This window comes from Apium graveolens, chromosome 6 (assembly GCF_009905375.1).
Source record: "Apium graveolens cultivar Ventura chromosome 6, ASM990537v1, whole genome shotgun sequence".
Lineage (NCBI taxonomy): Eukaryota > Viridiplantae > Streptophyta > Magnoliopsida > Apiales > Apiaceae > Apium > Apium graveolens.
This window is the reverse complement of record NC_133652.1, coordinates 128,685,165-128,702,952: the sequence shown is the minus strand read 5'-3', so window position 1 is coordinate 128,702,952 and position 17,788 is coordinate 128,685,165. Positions and strand designations below refer to the sequence as shown.

Here is a 17,788-nt window from a genome sequence, read left to right as displayed (position 1 = left end):
TTCTTTTAATGATGATGATGATAAAATTAATGATGAAAATTTTATTGGAAATATGAATGATGTATTTCCTTGTGTTGGTATGATATTTGATTCGTTGGATGAAGCGGAAAGTTTTTATCGAGGTTATGGTCGAAATATAGGGTTCGAGATAATTATTCGAAGTAGTCATAGGCATTCAAGAAATGGAGGTATATCACCACATTTGTATATATGTCGACAGGGTGGAAGATTGGGCCCAAAACCCTTAGAAGTTGAAGATAGGGTTAAAGGGAAACGACCTCGAGATGTCGTGCTCGTATATGTGTTGCTCACAAAGTAAGCTCAAACAAATGGGAAGTAACCAAAGTTAACCTAGAGCATAATCATGCTATGGTTACATCGGATAAGGTACAATTCATGCAAAGATCGCGCAACATAGATCCATTTACCCAATCTTTGATTGAGTTATTCAACAAATCGAGTATCGAGACCCCGAAAGTGATGAATTTACTTAGTGAGACGTGTGGTGGTATTGAAAAAGTTGGTTTTTCCGCTCAAGACGTACGAAATGTAATATGTGACATTCGAAGACGGGTTTTTGATTCCAGTGATGCGGAATGTGGATTGGTTTTGTTACGAGACTTGCAAAAACAAAGTGATGGGAATTTTTTCTACCGCGTGGATGTGGATGAGGAGAATCGGGTTAGGGGTTTGGTGTGGGTTGATCCTCGTTCACTTAACGCGTACAAGAATTTTGGAGATGTGGTAACTTTCGACTCGACATATCGGACTAATAGGTATGACATGCCTTTTATTCCAATTACGGGAGTGAATCACCACTACCAAAATATTTTGTTTGGATTTGCACTTGTAAGGGACGAGAAAGAGACTTCTTATAGATGGGTTTTGAAGACTTGGTTGGAAGCGGGCGATAACAAGCCACATATTACCATTATTACGGATCAAGACATCACTTTAAGTAATGCCATTGTCGAGGTTATGCCTAACACCAACCATACATATTGTACGTGGCATATTAGTAAAAAGTTTCCCGAGAAACTATCTACTTTGTATACTCAATACTCGGAGTTCAAGACGGATTTTAATGCATGTATCTACAAGTCATTGTCACCAACGGAATTTGAAGGTAGGTGGGAGGATTTGAAAGAGAAATATGATCTTGAAAATCACAATTGGCTAAATGATATGTATGCAAATAGACGACAATGGGTTTTTGCTTTCACGAAACAACATTTTGCTGCCGGTATGACTACCACCTCAAGGAGCGAGTCTATGAATTCATTTTTTGATGAGTATGTGAAAGCGTTGACCGGTTTGAAAGAATTCATTGAGAATTCACAAAAAGCTTTGGAGTCACAATATTTACGGGAGGTTCAAGCCGATTTTGACACCGAGTACAAGGAAATAAGACTATTCTCTAAGTCGTCAATGGAGATACATGCCTCCAAGATATACACAAAAGAGATGTTTAAGCGATTTCAAAAAGAGCTTCAAAAAAGTCAATCTTTTGTTGTGAAAAGCATGAAAGGTTGTGGAGATTATCTTTCAAAGATGTATTTGGTAGAAAAGTCCACCTTGCCGGAGATTTATAGAAGGAATTTTTTCTTGACGGTTTCCATCGACGGGAGTTATTCTTGTACATGTAAAAAATTTGAACATTCCGGGATGATTTGTAGACACATGATCTGTTACCTTAACAAGAAATAAAAGACGATGATACCACCAGATCTTGTCACAACGAGGTGGACAATAAACAAAAACAAAGTTGCGGGACCTCTACCGTGTACCCCTCGGATGTTTGGCAATGTTGTAGAATCTCAAACGACAAGATATAGTGGATTGTGTAAAGCTTTCCAAGGTTTGTACGTTGTTGGTAGTTTCTCCGTTCCGCGGTACAATTACTTGACGAGCGTGATCGAGAGAGAAAATGAGTATGGGATTAAGTCTTTTCCGGGAGAAGAGAGATAGAAACAAATAAATGAGGACTATGAAAGTGATGATGAAGAAGATCATGAAGAAGATGATCCGTTATTAGATCCCCTAAGGTCACAAACAAAAGGACATCCAAAAGCGGGTAAATTCAAAAGTGGTATCGAGACGTCAAGTTCAAATAAACAATTTCGAAAGTGCAGTTTTTGTGGGGCGAGGGAAGAAGGCCATGATAGAAGAAATTGTCCCTTGAGATTATTAGGAAAAAAAGGAAAAAAAATGATTGTAATTTCATATCATGTACTTTGAAATATTAATGAATTTTAATTAAATATTTTCAATGTTGTTAATGTTAGTACTTGTTGGCATTATTAATAATCCCGAAAAAAAGTGACTAGAAAAAAAAAATTGAAAAAAAGTTATTTTTGAAGATTTTTTTTCAAAGTTGGGCAAAAAGTTTTCTAATAAAACAGAAAAAGTATTATAAAAAAAATAAAATATTTGCAAGTGGAGTGACCAATCTGCAAAATTTTGGAAAAACTGGAATTACTTCCGCAATGTTTCATTGCGGCATCCGCAATGAAGCATTGCGGGGTTAAGGCACCTTTCCAGAGTTTGCAGATTGGTCACTGTACTTGCAAATGTTTTATTTTTTATATAATACTTTTTCTGTTTTACAGAAAACTTTCTACCCAGTTTTGAAAAAAAATCTTCAAAATTAATTTTTTTTCAAAATTTTTTTTTGGAGTCACTTCTTTTTTTGGGATTATTAATAATGCCAACAAGTACTAACATTAACAACATTGAAAATATTTAATTAAAATTCATTAATATTTTAAAGTACATATTAACAAATTTCAATAATGCTAAATGAAAACAAATCGAATAAATGATAGTTTTTATTACATATTTTTTAGATTTCGACAGTTTTTTTGAAAAAAAATGTACACGACCTATTTGTTTTTAAGTTAAACTTAACCTGTAAAATAAAAAAATCGGCATGACCTATTTATTTTTAAGCCGACCAAAAACTTGTAAATTTTCAAACCAAACCAAACTAAACTTAAAAATGAATGGTCTTGACATGCCAACTAAAAACAAACCAAACCAAACTAAACTTAAAAATAAATAGCCTTGATATGCCAACTAAAACCAAACCAAACTAAACTTAAAAATAAATGGCCTTGACATGCCAACTAAAACCAAACCAAACTAAACTTAAAAATAAAAGGCCTTGACATGCCAACTAAAACCAAAACAAACTAAACTAAACTTAAAAATAAATGGCCTTGACATGCCAACTACAAACAAACCAACTAAAATAACTCTCCCACTCGGCAACATACTGCTGATATATAGCAAGACGGTGAGGCCGGTGAAAAGAAGACTGTCTCTCCAACCTCAGAATAGCGTGGTCAGACGGATCATCCGGTATATGCTGTCACATCCCAAACTGTCTCAGTACCCTATTAGAATACTGATACTCAATGATCTCAAATGCCACCAGCGGGATACGACCAAGAGCCATATGATGGCACACCGAGAAATGAGTAGCATCAACATCATCAGGATCAGCCTCTCTCTCGTAAAGTCTGGCATACAGCTGTCATGTCACCCAGTATAGCTGTAAACTATCCAAATCACCCCGGTAGTTACGTGTACTAACCTTCACTGGCTCGGCCCACGCGCACGCCCTCGACCACCGAATCTCCTGCTGAGGCGCAATCTCCGGCCTCCCGGGTACCAATCTCTCGTAAGCCCACAACATCAATAGTAGACTACACCCCGTTAAAGGTGCGAACAGACCTATCAGCCGTCAAAGTCAGTGAGCTGTACAAGTGTGCCAAAACAGCTACACCCCATGCATAATCACGGATCTTCGACTCCAACATCAACAGCTGCATATACCGGGGATGCACCACTTCCCGCGAAGATGAAGGGAAAAGCACGCCTCCAATAATAAATAACATATAAACCTGTGTATGCACTCTGCACTGCACCTCAATCTGAGCAGCATCCATATCTCTGGTTTCAGCTCTCGCCCCGTACTGGTTCCTCAACTGGTTAAAATGCAGCCCATCCTTATAGAACTCCCTGCGCTCCTGCTCTGACATAGACGGATCCTCCCAGTTCTTCATGAACCACTCCTTCGGGTGCTCAAGCTCGCTGTGGGTGAGAGGACAGCCAGTAACCGGTAATCCCGGAATCATATAAACATCTTCCAAAGTAATAGTCATCTCCCCATACGGCAGATGGAATGTGTTAGTCTCTGGCCTCCACCTCTTAATCAAAGCCGTAATGAGTCTGATGTCATTCTGCCGAACCACCCGGGGTTGCCGAACGCCCCAAAACCATATGCATCCAACAGAGCCTACTGATCTGGAAGTATATGCCACTCACCCATCCTCGCTGTCAGCTGTCTAACATCTACGGTATTCCTGTCCCCGCCCTCCCAGATCAGACTGCTAATATGGCGGTCCTGCATAGTCAGCAAGGATCGATCAAGAGGTCCACACTCCATGTCCATAGTATCTACAATATTTTAAACCAAAAAGCACATCAGTACAACTCCAAACAAACAGTAATTAAGAAAAAGAAAATAAACAAATGCGTGAAAATATCATCTCAACACAATCAAATGATTACAAAACATGTTTTCTAAATTTTTAATACACATTCATAACCGCAATAAAAAATTAAAGTAATTTCTACACTGAGAAGCCCAAATTTCGTTCATGGCATACATTTTCATTAAGGTAATGTACAAGAACACGAGCAATTTCATTTGATAATTCATAAGCAATTGAGAAGACTAAAATATTAAAAAAAAAAGTAAAATTACTTTTTTTGCAATTGAGATTAGAGGGAACGGGAGTGTGTGTGTATATATAGGACGAAGCAGAGTGTATGTATATAGGAGATTGTTCAATCGCCAAGAATCGCCTCTGTTATGTGTGTTTTTGAGTTTTAGGTTAGTTTCTGCATATATCTGTGTAAAGAAAAACGACTACCACAATGCTTCATTGCAGCTGACACAATGAAACATTGCGGTAGTAGATTCATATTTATTTAATATTCGATATAATATTTAACATTATTAATATTTTCAAATATTCAAATATTTTCATTTATTATTAAAAATATTGAATAATTAAAATATTTAAATATCAAAATATTTTCATTTATTATTTTAATATTTATTATTAAATATTTGAATATATTAATTTCATTTTAATGTTTCAATACTTTAAAATATTAAATATTAAATATAATATTTAATAATATTATAAAAATATTTTATAGTATTTTTTAATATACAATCTTTAATCAGAAATATTAAGAATAATATCTTAATATTTATGTAGATAAAAAAACATTGATAAATGAATTAATATAGAAAAATGGCAAAAAGAAAAATGGAGTATGTGGGCAACTGTCGTAATGAGAAATTTAGCGGCAGTAGCGGATCCCGGCCTTACGTTTACCGTTTTAATGGTCCTGATTTATTGATCGTAAGGGGTCCTATCCAACTATGGCCGTGGACAGGGACCCAAATTTTAAAGTGCATATAATCAAACATAGGATAACCGGAGAAACTGGAAAACAAATTTCAAGGTAAAAAATGCTCTATGAACTACCATATAAACGACTTTATATGTTTAAATTTAAAAAAGAAGAGAGAAAGAGTGAACTGTGAAGTGCCAAGATTAGTTTTGTTTTACATATTTTCGTATACAATTGTACTTTTAACCTGGTTAGCTTGCAAGTTTGTTATCCAAGAACATGGTAGTAATATATGGTGCAGGACCAATCAGTGTCACACACACATTGTGGGAGTTGTAAATTATGATGAAAATTTTGTCCACAGGACTTCGTGCAGACTCGCGTGCAAGTATGAAGGGAGTCAAGTTCGATGAAAATAAGTGAGGCTGGTGGGGAACATCTGTTCACCTGGTTTGGATGTTCATGATGGGAACTGCCCAGCCAAGAAAAACCACAATGAACTTTAAAGATCCGGTGAACAAAGGCTTGCAATGGATCTAAAACCACTGGTGTAAAACTCGATATCACCTTAAAATAAGGATCTGAACTTCGGAGAATAAAGGAGAAGAATATCTTGGAAGAAGTCCAAGAGATTACAAAACACAATCACTCTTACTAGGCTTTTGTGCAAAAATGATACCATCAGCTTAAGATTAACATTAAAGAGGATTGTAATTTTATCAAATTTCTCTCTATAGATTTAAGGTGGAAGTTAGAAGCAGTGACCTTCTCCAACAGTCTCATGGATTCGTTCGTTTCTAACATTTTTCTTAAAAATACTGACAGATATCAAACTATATCAGTTCTACATCTCAAGGACAAGGAGCAAATTGACATTATATTTAACACAAACAAACTCAGAAACTCTGCATATTACAGTGGAGTAAGCATTGTTCATCGTCCTGTTGCTATAACTTTATAACAGAAGTGATACAAACTGTATCATATTACTTTCATAAATTTTTTCGGATAGAATGTTAAACAACTTCATAGGTTGTGCAGCTATCAACGAGGTTTTTCAATGGATTTTCAGGAAAATGCTGGTATATGTCTATAAAGAAAAGGATAATACTTAAAAATAAAAAGCATTAATCATCTTCAATAAACTCCCTGAATTGCTAACATATCAAGATTCTCAAGGAGGCATCAATTCATACAAGTTCAATATTTAGTAGATAAACAACAAACCTATTATATATCAACATGAGAGCTCTTACAAACAAACTCCAGCTACACATTATACTGAACCAGTAAACATACTTCGTTGTTGAATCATTACAATTTACAACATAATCAACCTCCATAAACGACCCACATCACTTTCCATTAATCCTTTCAATAACAGTAATAAGCCCCTGTGTACCAAGCTTGCCATCCCCATTAGCAACCATACCCGAAAACAGTTGCTTACACAATGCAGCCCCTGGTAACACCACAACTTTCTCACTTTCTTGCCCGTCCACAACATCAACTCCCATTCCCAAATCCTTAACCATGTACTCAACAAACCCGCCCGCCTTAAAATCCCTCTCAATCATCCTCTCCCCAAACAACTCCATTACCATCGACCCCGCAGCACCACCCCTCACCGCCTCCAAAATCTCCCTCTTACCCACCCCAGAACAATCCGCAAACACTAACCCTTCACTCAAACCAAGCAAATTCCCTCCAACCACAATCTGATTCGCAATCTTACAACTCTGTCCATTCCCACTGCACCCCATATAAGTAACCCTCCCCATCACCTCAAACAAAGGCGAAAGCCACTCAACAACACTATCCTCTCCACCCGCAAAAATAGCCAACCTACCCTCCCTAGCTCCACTATCACCACCCGAAACGGGTGCGTCAATAGAATAACAATTCTTTTCCTTAACAGCATCACAAATTTCTTTAGCAAGCAAAGGATGACTACTAGTATGATCAATTAAAACAGTGTTGGGATTCAAATGAGGTAAAAGACCAGTTGAGTTCTCTAAGACAATTTGTCTTACATCTGATGGGTGTCCCACCATAGTAAAAATAGCATCACTTGTTTTAGCAAGATCGGAGAAGGAATCAGCAATACGGGCACCTTGGGATTGGAGTTGAAGGGCTTTAGAAGGGGTTCGGGAGTAAATGGTGAGAGTGTGGCCGGCGGCGAGGAGACGACCCGCCATGGCGGAGCCCATCACGCCTATGCCAATCCAGCCTATGCGTGTTTTGCCTGGAAGAATGGGCGCTGGGTAATTAGTATTCATTGATCAGTGTGTTTTGGGGGTCTGCAGGAGAGAGAGGGGGAGAAAGAATCCGCTTAACAGTTAACAGTGATGAACTGATAATCACTTATCATGTGCCAGGCTGACCCGGATTTTTTTAAAAAAATATCATGTTTCGTGCATAATATTCGCGGAACAATAGTGTTTCCGCGCATAATAGCTGTTCACAGGTAAAAATTAAAATATCCTTAAAATGCTTCCGCCCTTAATATTCGCGGAAGGTCTGAGATTAGTTAAAACCCGAAAACGAACCCGTTATACACTTATTCATTTTAAACACAATTATGTAATGATTAATAGGCGATTTGATGACGATTACACTGCTACAACCCGATTCCATCTTATTTTCATCGATTTCACCCACGTTTCTCCTACAAGATTCATAATTTCGATGTAATTAGAATTTTATTTCGGGTTTTTAGTAGGGTTAAGGTTCATGAAAATACGAAATAGCGAGATAATTCATTAGTCTGTCAATTCCTTAATTAATTTTGATGTGAAACAATGATTCTTTACCAGTGTATCTGACCGCGTTTTTTGTTCATTCATATTCGATTTTATTTAGTTTTTTTGCAATTAATTTTTTATATTTATATATTTTTGGGGTGTGCAGATGATGAATATGTATGTTGATAAATGGGTAATTTGCATATGATTTACAATGATGATTTACAATGATGCTAAACTAACCCTGGAGAACTGATACTATCCAGTACCCATTTTTTTTACATGTTGGACTTTAGATTCGGAGCGTGAAGGCATTCAGGTTAGGAAAGAGAAAAGTGTACTAGGTGGCAGTAGTTCAACCCTTATAAAATAGGAAAGCGAATTCAGGCAAGTAACTCTGCCTACTTGTATAAGTTATGTATTGAAATGATATTGTTGATGCCATGATAGAATATTGATCTTTTATAACACTTGTGATAACCTGTTATTGATTTTTGAACCTTGATTTTGATTCTTGTACCATACCCGTTATTGTTTCCTTGAAACACCTTGATAGTGTTCTTGTAACGACTTGATATGATTATTGTTCAAACCTTTACTATAAACCTGTTGATTGATACCTTGATTACCTACTGATTCATTTGGATATCTTGAATTCTTGTTAACTATATAAGAACCCTTTTGAATTCCTTTGCGCATTGTTTTGATTAACCTATATCTTTCCTTTGTATACCTTATTCCGTAATGATCTCTACGACTGATCTGATTCCCTAACTTACGATCTTTGATTGTCATTTGATCTTGACCATAGCATTGGCATTTGATTGCCTTGATCCAATTGATTTCTTTGAATCCCTAAAATTGAACTTAATAATAATTTTTGATTTGAAAGAATCCGAATGATTTCATATTCTTGGCAATGATAAAATGAATTTAGTAAAACCTTTCTGTCCAACACAAGGTTTTCCCAATGAATTCCTCGTGGATTGGATTGAGACGTAAGAGACTAGTGTGACTAGTCCAGTCATATAAGAGACTAGCGGAGTTAGTCCAATTTAAGGCTGAAATTATGTCCTAGGTACCTTAACGACCAGATGGAGATCGGTACGGGCTGATCACACGTATTATTATTTATGAAAGTTAAAGTAGTCCAATCAAGGGTTCCCTGTCACTTTATAAAAGATATTGAATACATTGCTTTAGCAAATTGCTTCTTTGAAAATGAAATGGCTTATAATGTTTTAAAATGAGTTGATTGTGATATTGATTAGCATACAACTTGTGAACCCTGATTCTTATTCTGATATTGTTATCAATCATGCAATTGATTCCCAAAGATGAATATAATCTCGCTTTCCATTTGAAAGATCCTTGAGATTTTTTAATGATTTGTGATGAATGTCAGCGTTCACCCTATCTTGAGCCTTGATTCCTGAAAGGCCAAACCTTTCTTCATAACCCTTTCATAGCCCAAAGACATAAATCTGCCACCTAGAGTTTTAAAAGAGAATGCCTTAAAGGTAATTATGGATAGATATTGATTATTGCATTATAAAACTGTCATTTAGTTACTTACTGAGGTTTATACTGATATATTTTGCTCTGTTCTAACCATGACAGTTAAGCAAGAAGATGGTCAGACTTAGGCGCACTGCTCGTAAGAGCGTACCTGGTGGTCCCTACCGTGTTGTAGGCTTCTAGATGTCAGAGCAGGTAGTACAGGTTGTGTGTGAGCAAGCGCTTAGTCGGAAAGTTTGTAAAGATACAATGGGCTATTTGTTGGTTCCAAGTCGGAATCGATTGTGTAAATAAAATATGATTTTGGGTTGTAATATATATTATCTGGTTGGTAGTTGTAATCTTGTCTCAAATTTAATTCTGTTTGATCCTGTTATTAGTTAATTGAGGTTTATGCTTATGTATTCTTAGTTTAATTGTGTGTGGGTCCTCATTTTCTAACCCCGAGATTGAGGGTGTCACAACAAATATTCATAAATATTTATCATCTTTCGTAATATTTCCTTAAATTTCTATAATATCTTCCATTAACGTTTTTGAAATCAACTTATCATCATGATTTTATCCTAGAATTTTTAGTTTCTCTTTAAATCCACTTACCATCCTGATTTTCTCCTAAATTTCCTTTTTAATGTCATTTCTTCTCTTTTACCTAAAATCAACTTACTAAATTATATTTTTCTAAAATTGTTCTTTTAATTTTTAGCGTATGAAATATTAGAAAGACAAGTATCTATAAATACATAATCTCAATAATTTTTAAAATTATTATATCGTTATATTATATCTATGTAAAAGAGATTATGAGTACGGTGATGTGACGTCACTCATGTCGTTTCAATCAATTTTGTAATTTTCTCAAAATTTTATATTATTAAATGGGAAAAATATTATATTGATTGTTGACTAATTAATAATATAATTTTATAATATTGAATTTGTGAATAGTGAGAGAGCGATTTATTAGAATAAAAATGTTTAATGAGAAGAAAGTTTTTTAAATTTTCTATTATAATATTTAGTTTTTAAAATCGACGATGGCTTGACGCCGACCTTCCCGAATTACTGTCCTAAATTACAAAAACAAAAACATTTGGCAGCCGGCTCTCAATCTTTGACAATTTTAATAATAAAAATATTACATAGTTGCCTCTCTTGCTTTCTTAAGTCAGTCTGACACAGTGTGAAATAATGGCAGTGTTCATCAACTAAACGTTTACCACGACGGTCAAAAAAATTGTTGCACTTTGTACATAAACTTATAATATTAATTAATCTGTCCCTCTTTAACGTAACGCCGTGCGAGAATCTGCAGTACTACTGATTAAAGTCTTCGTTCTTAAAGGAACTTGCTTTTCACCCTTAAAACATTTGATATATAAATGGTCCTTTTTTTCAAATAGAAAGAAAATGTGTTAGTAATTATATATATTTATTATATATGCACGAGCGTCATTAATAAAGTTCTAGATTAGTTCCCGGACCGATACTCGATTATATTATAATTATTTTTTAAAAAATTATTTTGAAATAGCTTAATTTGAATAATATATATTAATACAATATTTTTATTACATACTAATGGGAATAGAATAAAATATAAATATAAAAACTTAAAAAATGACATTACCCAAAGTATAAATATTAATTATCAACTTTTTATTAAATACAAAAAATATAATAATTGATATTTGTGTAACTAAAATTAATTTTGAATAAAATAAAATTAGTGAAGAAAATGAAACTATTAAAAATTATTAATTTAAGAATATAAAAATGAGAAAGAAAGAGAATGAAAAATGGGTAAGAAAATATGAGAAATGGATAAGAGAGAGAATTAATGGAGATAATAAATGAAAGAGAGAGAAAAATTGAAGGTAAATTAAATGAGAAGAGAATTGTTAGTTGAAAATGATATAGCCAAAATTAATAAGAGTTTGACACATAAGATTAAGATTTGATGATGTAAGTGCTTAAAGAAGAGGTTGACACATAATTTAGAATGATGTGCGCTGTATTTTGTTTTAATGTATTTTGTTTTAATATAATGTAGAATTGATATATAAATAAAACTTTTAACAATTATAAAATTAATAATGAGATTAAGATATACAATATACAATATATATGATACTCCCTCCGTCCCAATTTATCTGTCTTGTTTGACTTTTGATGGTCAAATTGACTAACTTTGACCGTAAATAAAAAAATTATTTTTTCATTATTTTGAAAAACTGAAAAATACATATTAAAGTAGATTAAACATACTTTCTAATGATATAATTTTTATAAATATTTTCGATAACGTACTATGTGAAATTTTTGGTCAAAGTTCGGTCAATTTGATCGCAAAAAGTCAAACAAGAGATAAATTGGGACGGAGGGAGTATATAATATTTTAAAAAATTATGCATGTAATTCCTTATATAATAGTAAGGTGAAAATGTACAACCTTGACGCTCAGTAGTGAAAACCTCATGCGCAAATCTAAGTCAATTATGCAGACAAATATTCATGTGTGGTATTGAGTTATACTTTATAAACTATGTTTTCTAGCTTTGGTCATATAAGTTTTCTATAATGCACAAGGAAAACACAAGGAAAGCGATGGTATTATTAGTATGTTTGGAATTAGAGATCTCAAGTAGTATAAATAGAGTAAACACTTGCAACAAATGGTATACCTCAACTCTCTCCATCCTACCCTAATCTTTCTATCTATCTAATCATCTGATTATTCTAGTAATGGCGCTTGCTTCATTTCAATATTTATTTTCCTGCATATTACTCTTTGCTCTTCTTTCTGATGCGCATCCTTCACCTTTCGAGTTTCTTAAGAATTTGCAAGGTTCTCAAAAGGGTGATAAACCACAAGGCCTCAATCAGCTCAAGCAATATCTCTCTAAATTTGGTTACATTAACTCCAACATTCATAATCCAAACGTTCAAAGTCTCGAGTCTGAAGACAATATTAACAATGACCATATTTTCGATGATGCACTTGAGTCTGCAATTAGAACCTACCAACTCAATTATCACCTCAAGGCCACAGGAATCTTGGATGCTAAAACTGTGGCAAGCATGATGTTGCCTCGATGTGGCGTCTCTGATATCATTAATGGTCACAGCCGTATGCGAGCAGCACGTAAAAGAACGCACCACCACCATCATCGTACAGTCTCTCATTACAAATTCTTTAGTGGTTCACCAAAATGGCCAGCCTCTAAAACCAATCTTACTTTTGTATTTGAAAACAACACTCCTGCAGAAGCCGCCACCGCGATATCACGAGCTTTTGAGAAATGGGCTTCTGCTACACATTTTACATTTACTCGAATTGAGAATAACATATCAGCATTATGTAATACTACAGCTGACATCACTATTGGTTTTCACAGCCGTGATCATGGTGATGGATTTCCTTTTGATGGACCTTACGGAGTTTTGGGGCATGCTTCGCCACCAACCAGAGGAAGTTTGCATCTAGATGCAGATGAGCCATGGTCAATTGGGCCAATGGAAGGACATATAGACATGGAGACGGTTGCACTGCATGAAATAGGGCACCTTTTAGGACTCGAACATAGCTCAGTTGAAGGTGCAATTATGTACCCTTCGGTTTCAGATGGAATGACCAAAGATTTGCACGGGGACGATGTTCAAGGAATCAAAGAGTTATATCACACTGTTTGAAGTTTTAAATATGGAGTCCCCTTAGGTTAATTGCTTAATTGGCGCTTAGTTTGTACTAATTAATTAAGCTGACGAAATTATTTAATTTTTTCATATGATTTTATTTTTAGATATGGCCTGAACTTGTTTATAAGCTATTTATGTACCATATGTCTCGCTATTCTTACAAACAATTTATACTCTTTTATAAGGTGGTTGAAATATATCCATTGTTTGTGATAGTATACATGACGAGTAATGCTACGTAATCCAAAACTCGTACCAAAATAGTTATAAAGTGACGTGACAGGACACGTGTTTAAATATAATTTGTGGATATATATGAATGTACGTGGGGTCCCATATTATTATTAGAAAAATTACCACTTACAAAATATTTGTGAACAATTTTTATAACAATATTTAGGTCCATATGTCTCTTTGTCGATTCGTGCTGATCACATGAAACTAGAAACTCCGATCATACTAGGAGAAAAAGGTATTAAATACTCGGAAAAAATGGTCACAAATGGTCCCCATCGCTTTACAATTAGATGAAGGAACCCAAACAACTGACATTATTGATTGTTTATAAAATCTGAATTACTTATTATTGACCCCACTTATCATGATGTAAAATCAAGTCATGTTATCGGAAAAAAAATTGATCGTAAATTGTTTGGTCACAAATATGTCCTCGTTTTCAACCCCCATTCATCAGATTCATTATATCATGTATGAAAAATGCTAGAGACCCCAAATATTATTACAAAAATTGTTTCCAAATACTTTATAAATGATAACTTTCCTAATAATAATATAGGACCCCGCGTGCATTCATATGTACCTACAAATTATATTTAAACACGTGTCATGTCACGTCACTTTGTAACTATTTTGGTACGAGTTTTGGGTTACATAGCATTACTCATGTGTTTATCCGGTTTACAAGTTCCAAAATATTTTTTTGCTTTAACTTTTGTTGGAAAAATAATCTTAAACTTATTTTAATTTATTTATTTATTTAATTATTTTAAATAAATTGTTTCGTTCACTACAAGAATATCCGGTTTTAACAACATAAAATGTCGTTGTTATGTTATAGACATTCGTTGGTAAAACTCTCTACCAACGGAATAACAACTAAAATATTCCATTGGAGGAAACGTCGTGGGGAAATCACTGCCAATAAATTTGTTTTCGTTACTAAATTTAACAACGGAATAATAACAGACTAACAACAGAATTCCTGTTTGAGACCACGACCATATCCCGACCAACTTAGTGACAGATTATTCCGTTAGTACTACTTAGTGACAAATTATTCCGTTAGTACTAATAGCAACCCTATAATAACGATTATTTTGTTGCTACTAATAACAACCTTATAATAACGTAATATTCGTTGTTAAATTAAGTGACAAATTTTCAATGATAAATCCATTAGCAACACTATGGAAACGATAAAATCCGTTGCCACTACACGGTTGAATTAACAAACATTTGTTTTAAAAAAAATCTAGCCAAAAACTAAAAAGAAATTTCATCTACCGGTAAGATTCCGAGTTCCGGCAAACTTGGGGGAACCATAACAAGCTCAAATAAATATTTTCCAACTCGTTACTATACATGAAATAATTGAAAACTACTTTAAAATCCTGAACTGACAATAACATCATTTCAATAAAAAATCGTCAATTCCGATCAAAATAAACGAAACATAACATTTTCCGGTCAAAAACACAACTAAGCCAGTTAAAGTTATAGTTGTGTACAAGTCCTTCAGCATACAGATAACTACATACAACTCTATTTTAAAAAAAATTTATGGCTGCAACCAGGAGCAAATTGACCCTCCTCCACAAGTTATGGAACTTCTTGTTTTGCTTTCAAGCAAGAGCGAGTTGAATCCGGATTTGGCATGCTTGGAGGAGGTATGAGAGACTTTTTCTTATTTGGAGGCCTGCAATCGCCAATTATATATATATACATATAATTATACACACATACATATAATAATAAAGATTGGTAAACGAATATGTGAGATGACAAATCTTACCATTTGATATTGGAGGAGTACGAAAAGGGGGTTTGAATTGGGCGAGGCGACGCGACGACGATCAAAGAGAAAAAGAGAAGGGAAGTGGGTTGCAGTATGGAGTGGAAAGAGGCTGTCATGCCGAACAGGGGAAAGAGGAGATATAAATGAATTAGGGTTTGCTGCTTGATGTATAGAGATGAGCTTTGTAATGGGACAGAGATTGGGCTTTCCAATATTAACATATCATCTACATTTGCAACCAATATTTTTAATAAAAAATTATAGACATTTTCAGAAATTATTCTAACATCTCATTTATTAGTTTCGTGGGATATGTTTCTCAAAATATTAAATATTTAGTTTAAAGATGTAATAAATTTATAAAACATATTATTATAAAATATTTTTACGTTGTTATTAAAATTACAATTCTTTCTAATTTCTAGGACACAAATTATATAATTAAATTATCATAAACTAAAAAATTATAATAATAATTTAAACTTTATAATTTATGTTAACAACTCGATATTTTAATTAAAAAAATGGAATCGTGATTTTGTCATAAGAACTACCGATAAGAGCGTGGAGTGAAATTTGGGGTTAAGTTAAATTATAACTTATTTGTTAAAGTAAGCAAGATTAAATTACTGGTTGACAGTTAAAATTGTAATTCAAATACATTTATTTTTTCCCAAAATTTTTATCATATTACCAAAATATTTAAATCTTGACAGCTGTACGGTTGGATCATTCATGAATATTTTTCAAAAAATAAAAAATTAATATGAGATTAAACACTAGTAAGAAGTACTAGTCAACCACTAGTTGATCGTGAAAATAACACACCAATTTTGTCATGACACTTAAATATATAGATCTTAATATTCGTAGAGTTAGATCATTTATAAATATTTTTTTAAAAAAACTGACACATCAATATGAGATTAGACACTAGTAAGAAATAGTTGTCAAACTACTAGTTGACACATCAATATGAGATTTATAAATATTTTAGTTGGTAATCTATCTTTGGACTTCGTTATATTCTGCATGTATTTTAATATTTTTCAATTTTATATAGATTTTGTAATAATTGAAGTTAAAAAAATAAATATACATAACTGGAGCGAATATCTGATCCGAAATTCGTGATCCGAATGGATCGGCCTATAAAATATCCGGAGCCGGTCCGATCCGAATCCGAAAAAATAAATAAATATGAATATGGATTTAAGCCGATCTGATCCAAACCCGATCCATTGACAGACCTACACTAGATCCTTTTAATCATTCATTATTCATTATTGGATTTGTCAAAAGAAAATCATAAAATCAAATGCTAATAAGGAAAATGTAATTATATGGATCCAAGGACCGAGCTAATGAACTAATTTAACAACACAGAATCTTGTTTGTGACTAGCATGACATTTTATTTTATGATAACTTCATTTTGTCATACTTGTAAAAAGATTAATATATATTAGGTAATATTAATTAACATGCACTTTTGCCAATTAAAAATAATTAACATGCATGCACAACATTAACAAAAAAAGATATGCTATTGATCATTAATTATGTTCATATAAACGCTAACATATACAGATTATTGGTGTAGAACAACTAACCTTGCTGATGGCAGAAAAAAATTTGTGAAGAGTTTGTGTTAAATGTTTGGAAAGAAGATTGGTAGTTTTGTTTAGATCTGCCGAGTACAAAATTTAAGAGAAATAGATAAAGTAGGTTATTATTAATAAATATGAGAGACTGAATATATCGGCCAAAAAATAGAGGATATATCAAGGTAGGTGGCATTAAATATATAGATTTAATATACCAACAGAATAATAACAAAGTCACTGGACATACCAACGGAATAGTAATAGACATATTTTTAACCGATCTAATATTACAACGAAATATTAACGGAATGCACACCAAAAGCAAAGTTGAACGTCCGTTGGCATGTCATTACGCTCTCCGTTGGTATCGTGTGACGGGAAATTTCGGCGCCTATTTTTCTAACAAAAATATTCGTTAGTAAATATTTGTTAGTAATCCATTACTAATCAGTTAGCATAGTGTTAAAAGTTTCTGAGTCCCGTTGACAATCCGTTGGTAATTACTAACGGATTTGTTTTCTTTACCATTTTCGTTGGTATAAGTGGGAATTCTTGTAGTGGTTTATTTGTAATAGTCAGACATCAGTTAGGTAGTTGAGTTAGGTAGTTGAGCTGGTCTTTTGTGTCGTGAAGTTAATGTAGGAACCGAAGAAATAAGTCTCAGACGTGTAGTTACATTAGGAGAGTTAGTTTTCAACGTGGCTCTTATTTTTAGCCCCTCTGGTTATTCACTTTCTATTTATTTATATTACG

At 33.7% G+C, this 17,788-nt stretch overlaps 3 protein-coding genes and 1 long non-coding RNA gene across 4 annotated transcripts; 2 read left to right on the top strand and 2 right to left on the bottom strand.

Moving 5' to 3' along the window:
* Positions 1 to 369: 369 nt before the first annotated feature.
* Positions 370 to 1,707, top strand: LOC141665442 (protein FAR1-RELATED SEQUENCE 5-like). The gene has a single exon (XM_074471425.1). It carries the CDS (start codon positions 370 to 372, stop codon positions 1,705 to 1,707), a length of 1,338 nt encoding a protein of 445 aa, XP_074327526.1.
* Positions 1,708 to 6,538: 4,831 nt separating this feature from the next.
* Positions 6,539 to 7,822, bottom strand: LOC141668136 (putative 3-hydroxyisobutyrate dehydrogenase-like 2, mitochondrial). The gene has a single exon (XM_074474840.1). It carries the CDS (start codon positions 7,710 to 7,712, stop codon positions 6,789 to 6,791), a length of 924 nt encoding a protein of 307 aa, XP_074330941.1. The 5' UTR covers positions 7,713 to 7,822; the 3' UTR covers positions 6,539 to 6,788.
* Positions 7,823 to 12,394: 4,572 nt separating this feature from the next.
* Positions 12,395 to 13,489, top strand: LOC141668345 (metalloendoproteinase 5-MMP-like). Its single transcript, XM_074475198.1, has one exon. The coding sequence runs from the start codon at positions 12,441 to 12,443 to the stop codon at positions 13,386 to 13,388; it is 948 nt and encodes a 315-aa protein (XP_074331299.1). The 5' UTR covers positions 12,395 to 12,440; the 3' UTR covers positions 13,389 to 13,489.
* Positions 13,490 to 15,045: 1,556 nt separating this feature from the next.
* Positions 15,046 to 17,130, bottom strand: LOC141667759 (uncharacterized). The gene is made up of 3 exons (XR_012552766.1): positions 17,042 to 17,130; positions 15,427 to 15,655; positions 15,046 to 15,330 (listed from the first exon to the last, which is right to left on the bottom strand). It is a non-coding gene; the product is annotated as an uncharacterized LOC141667759 (long non-coding RNA).
* Between the last annotated feature and the right edge of the window lie 658 nt (positions 17,131 to 17,788).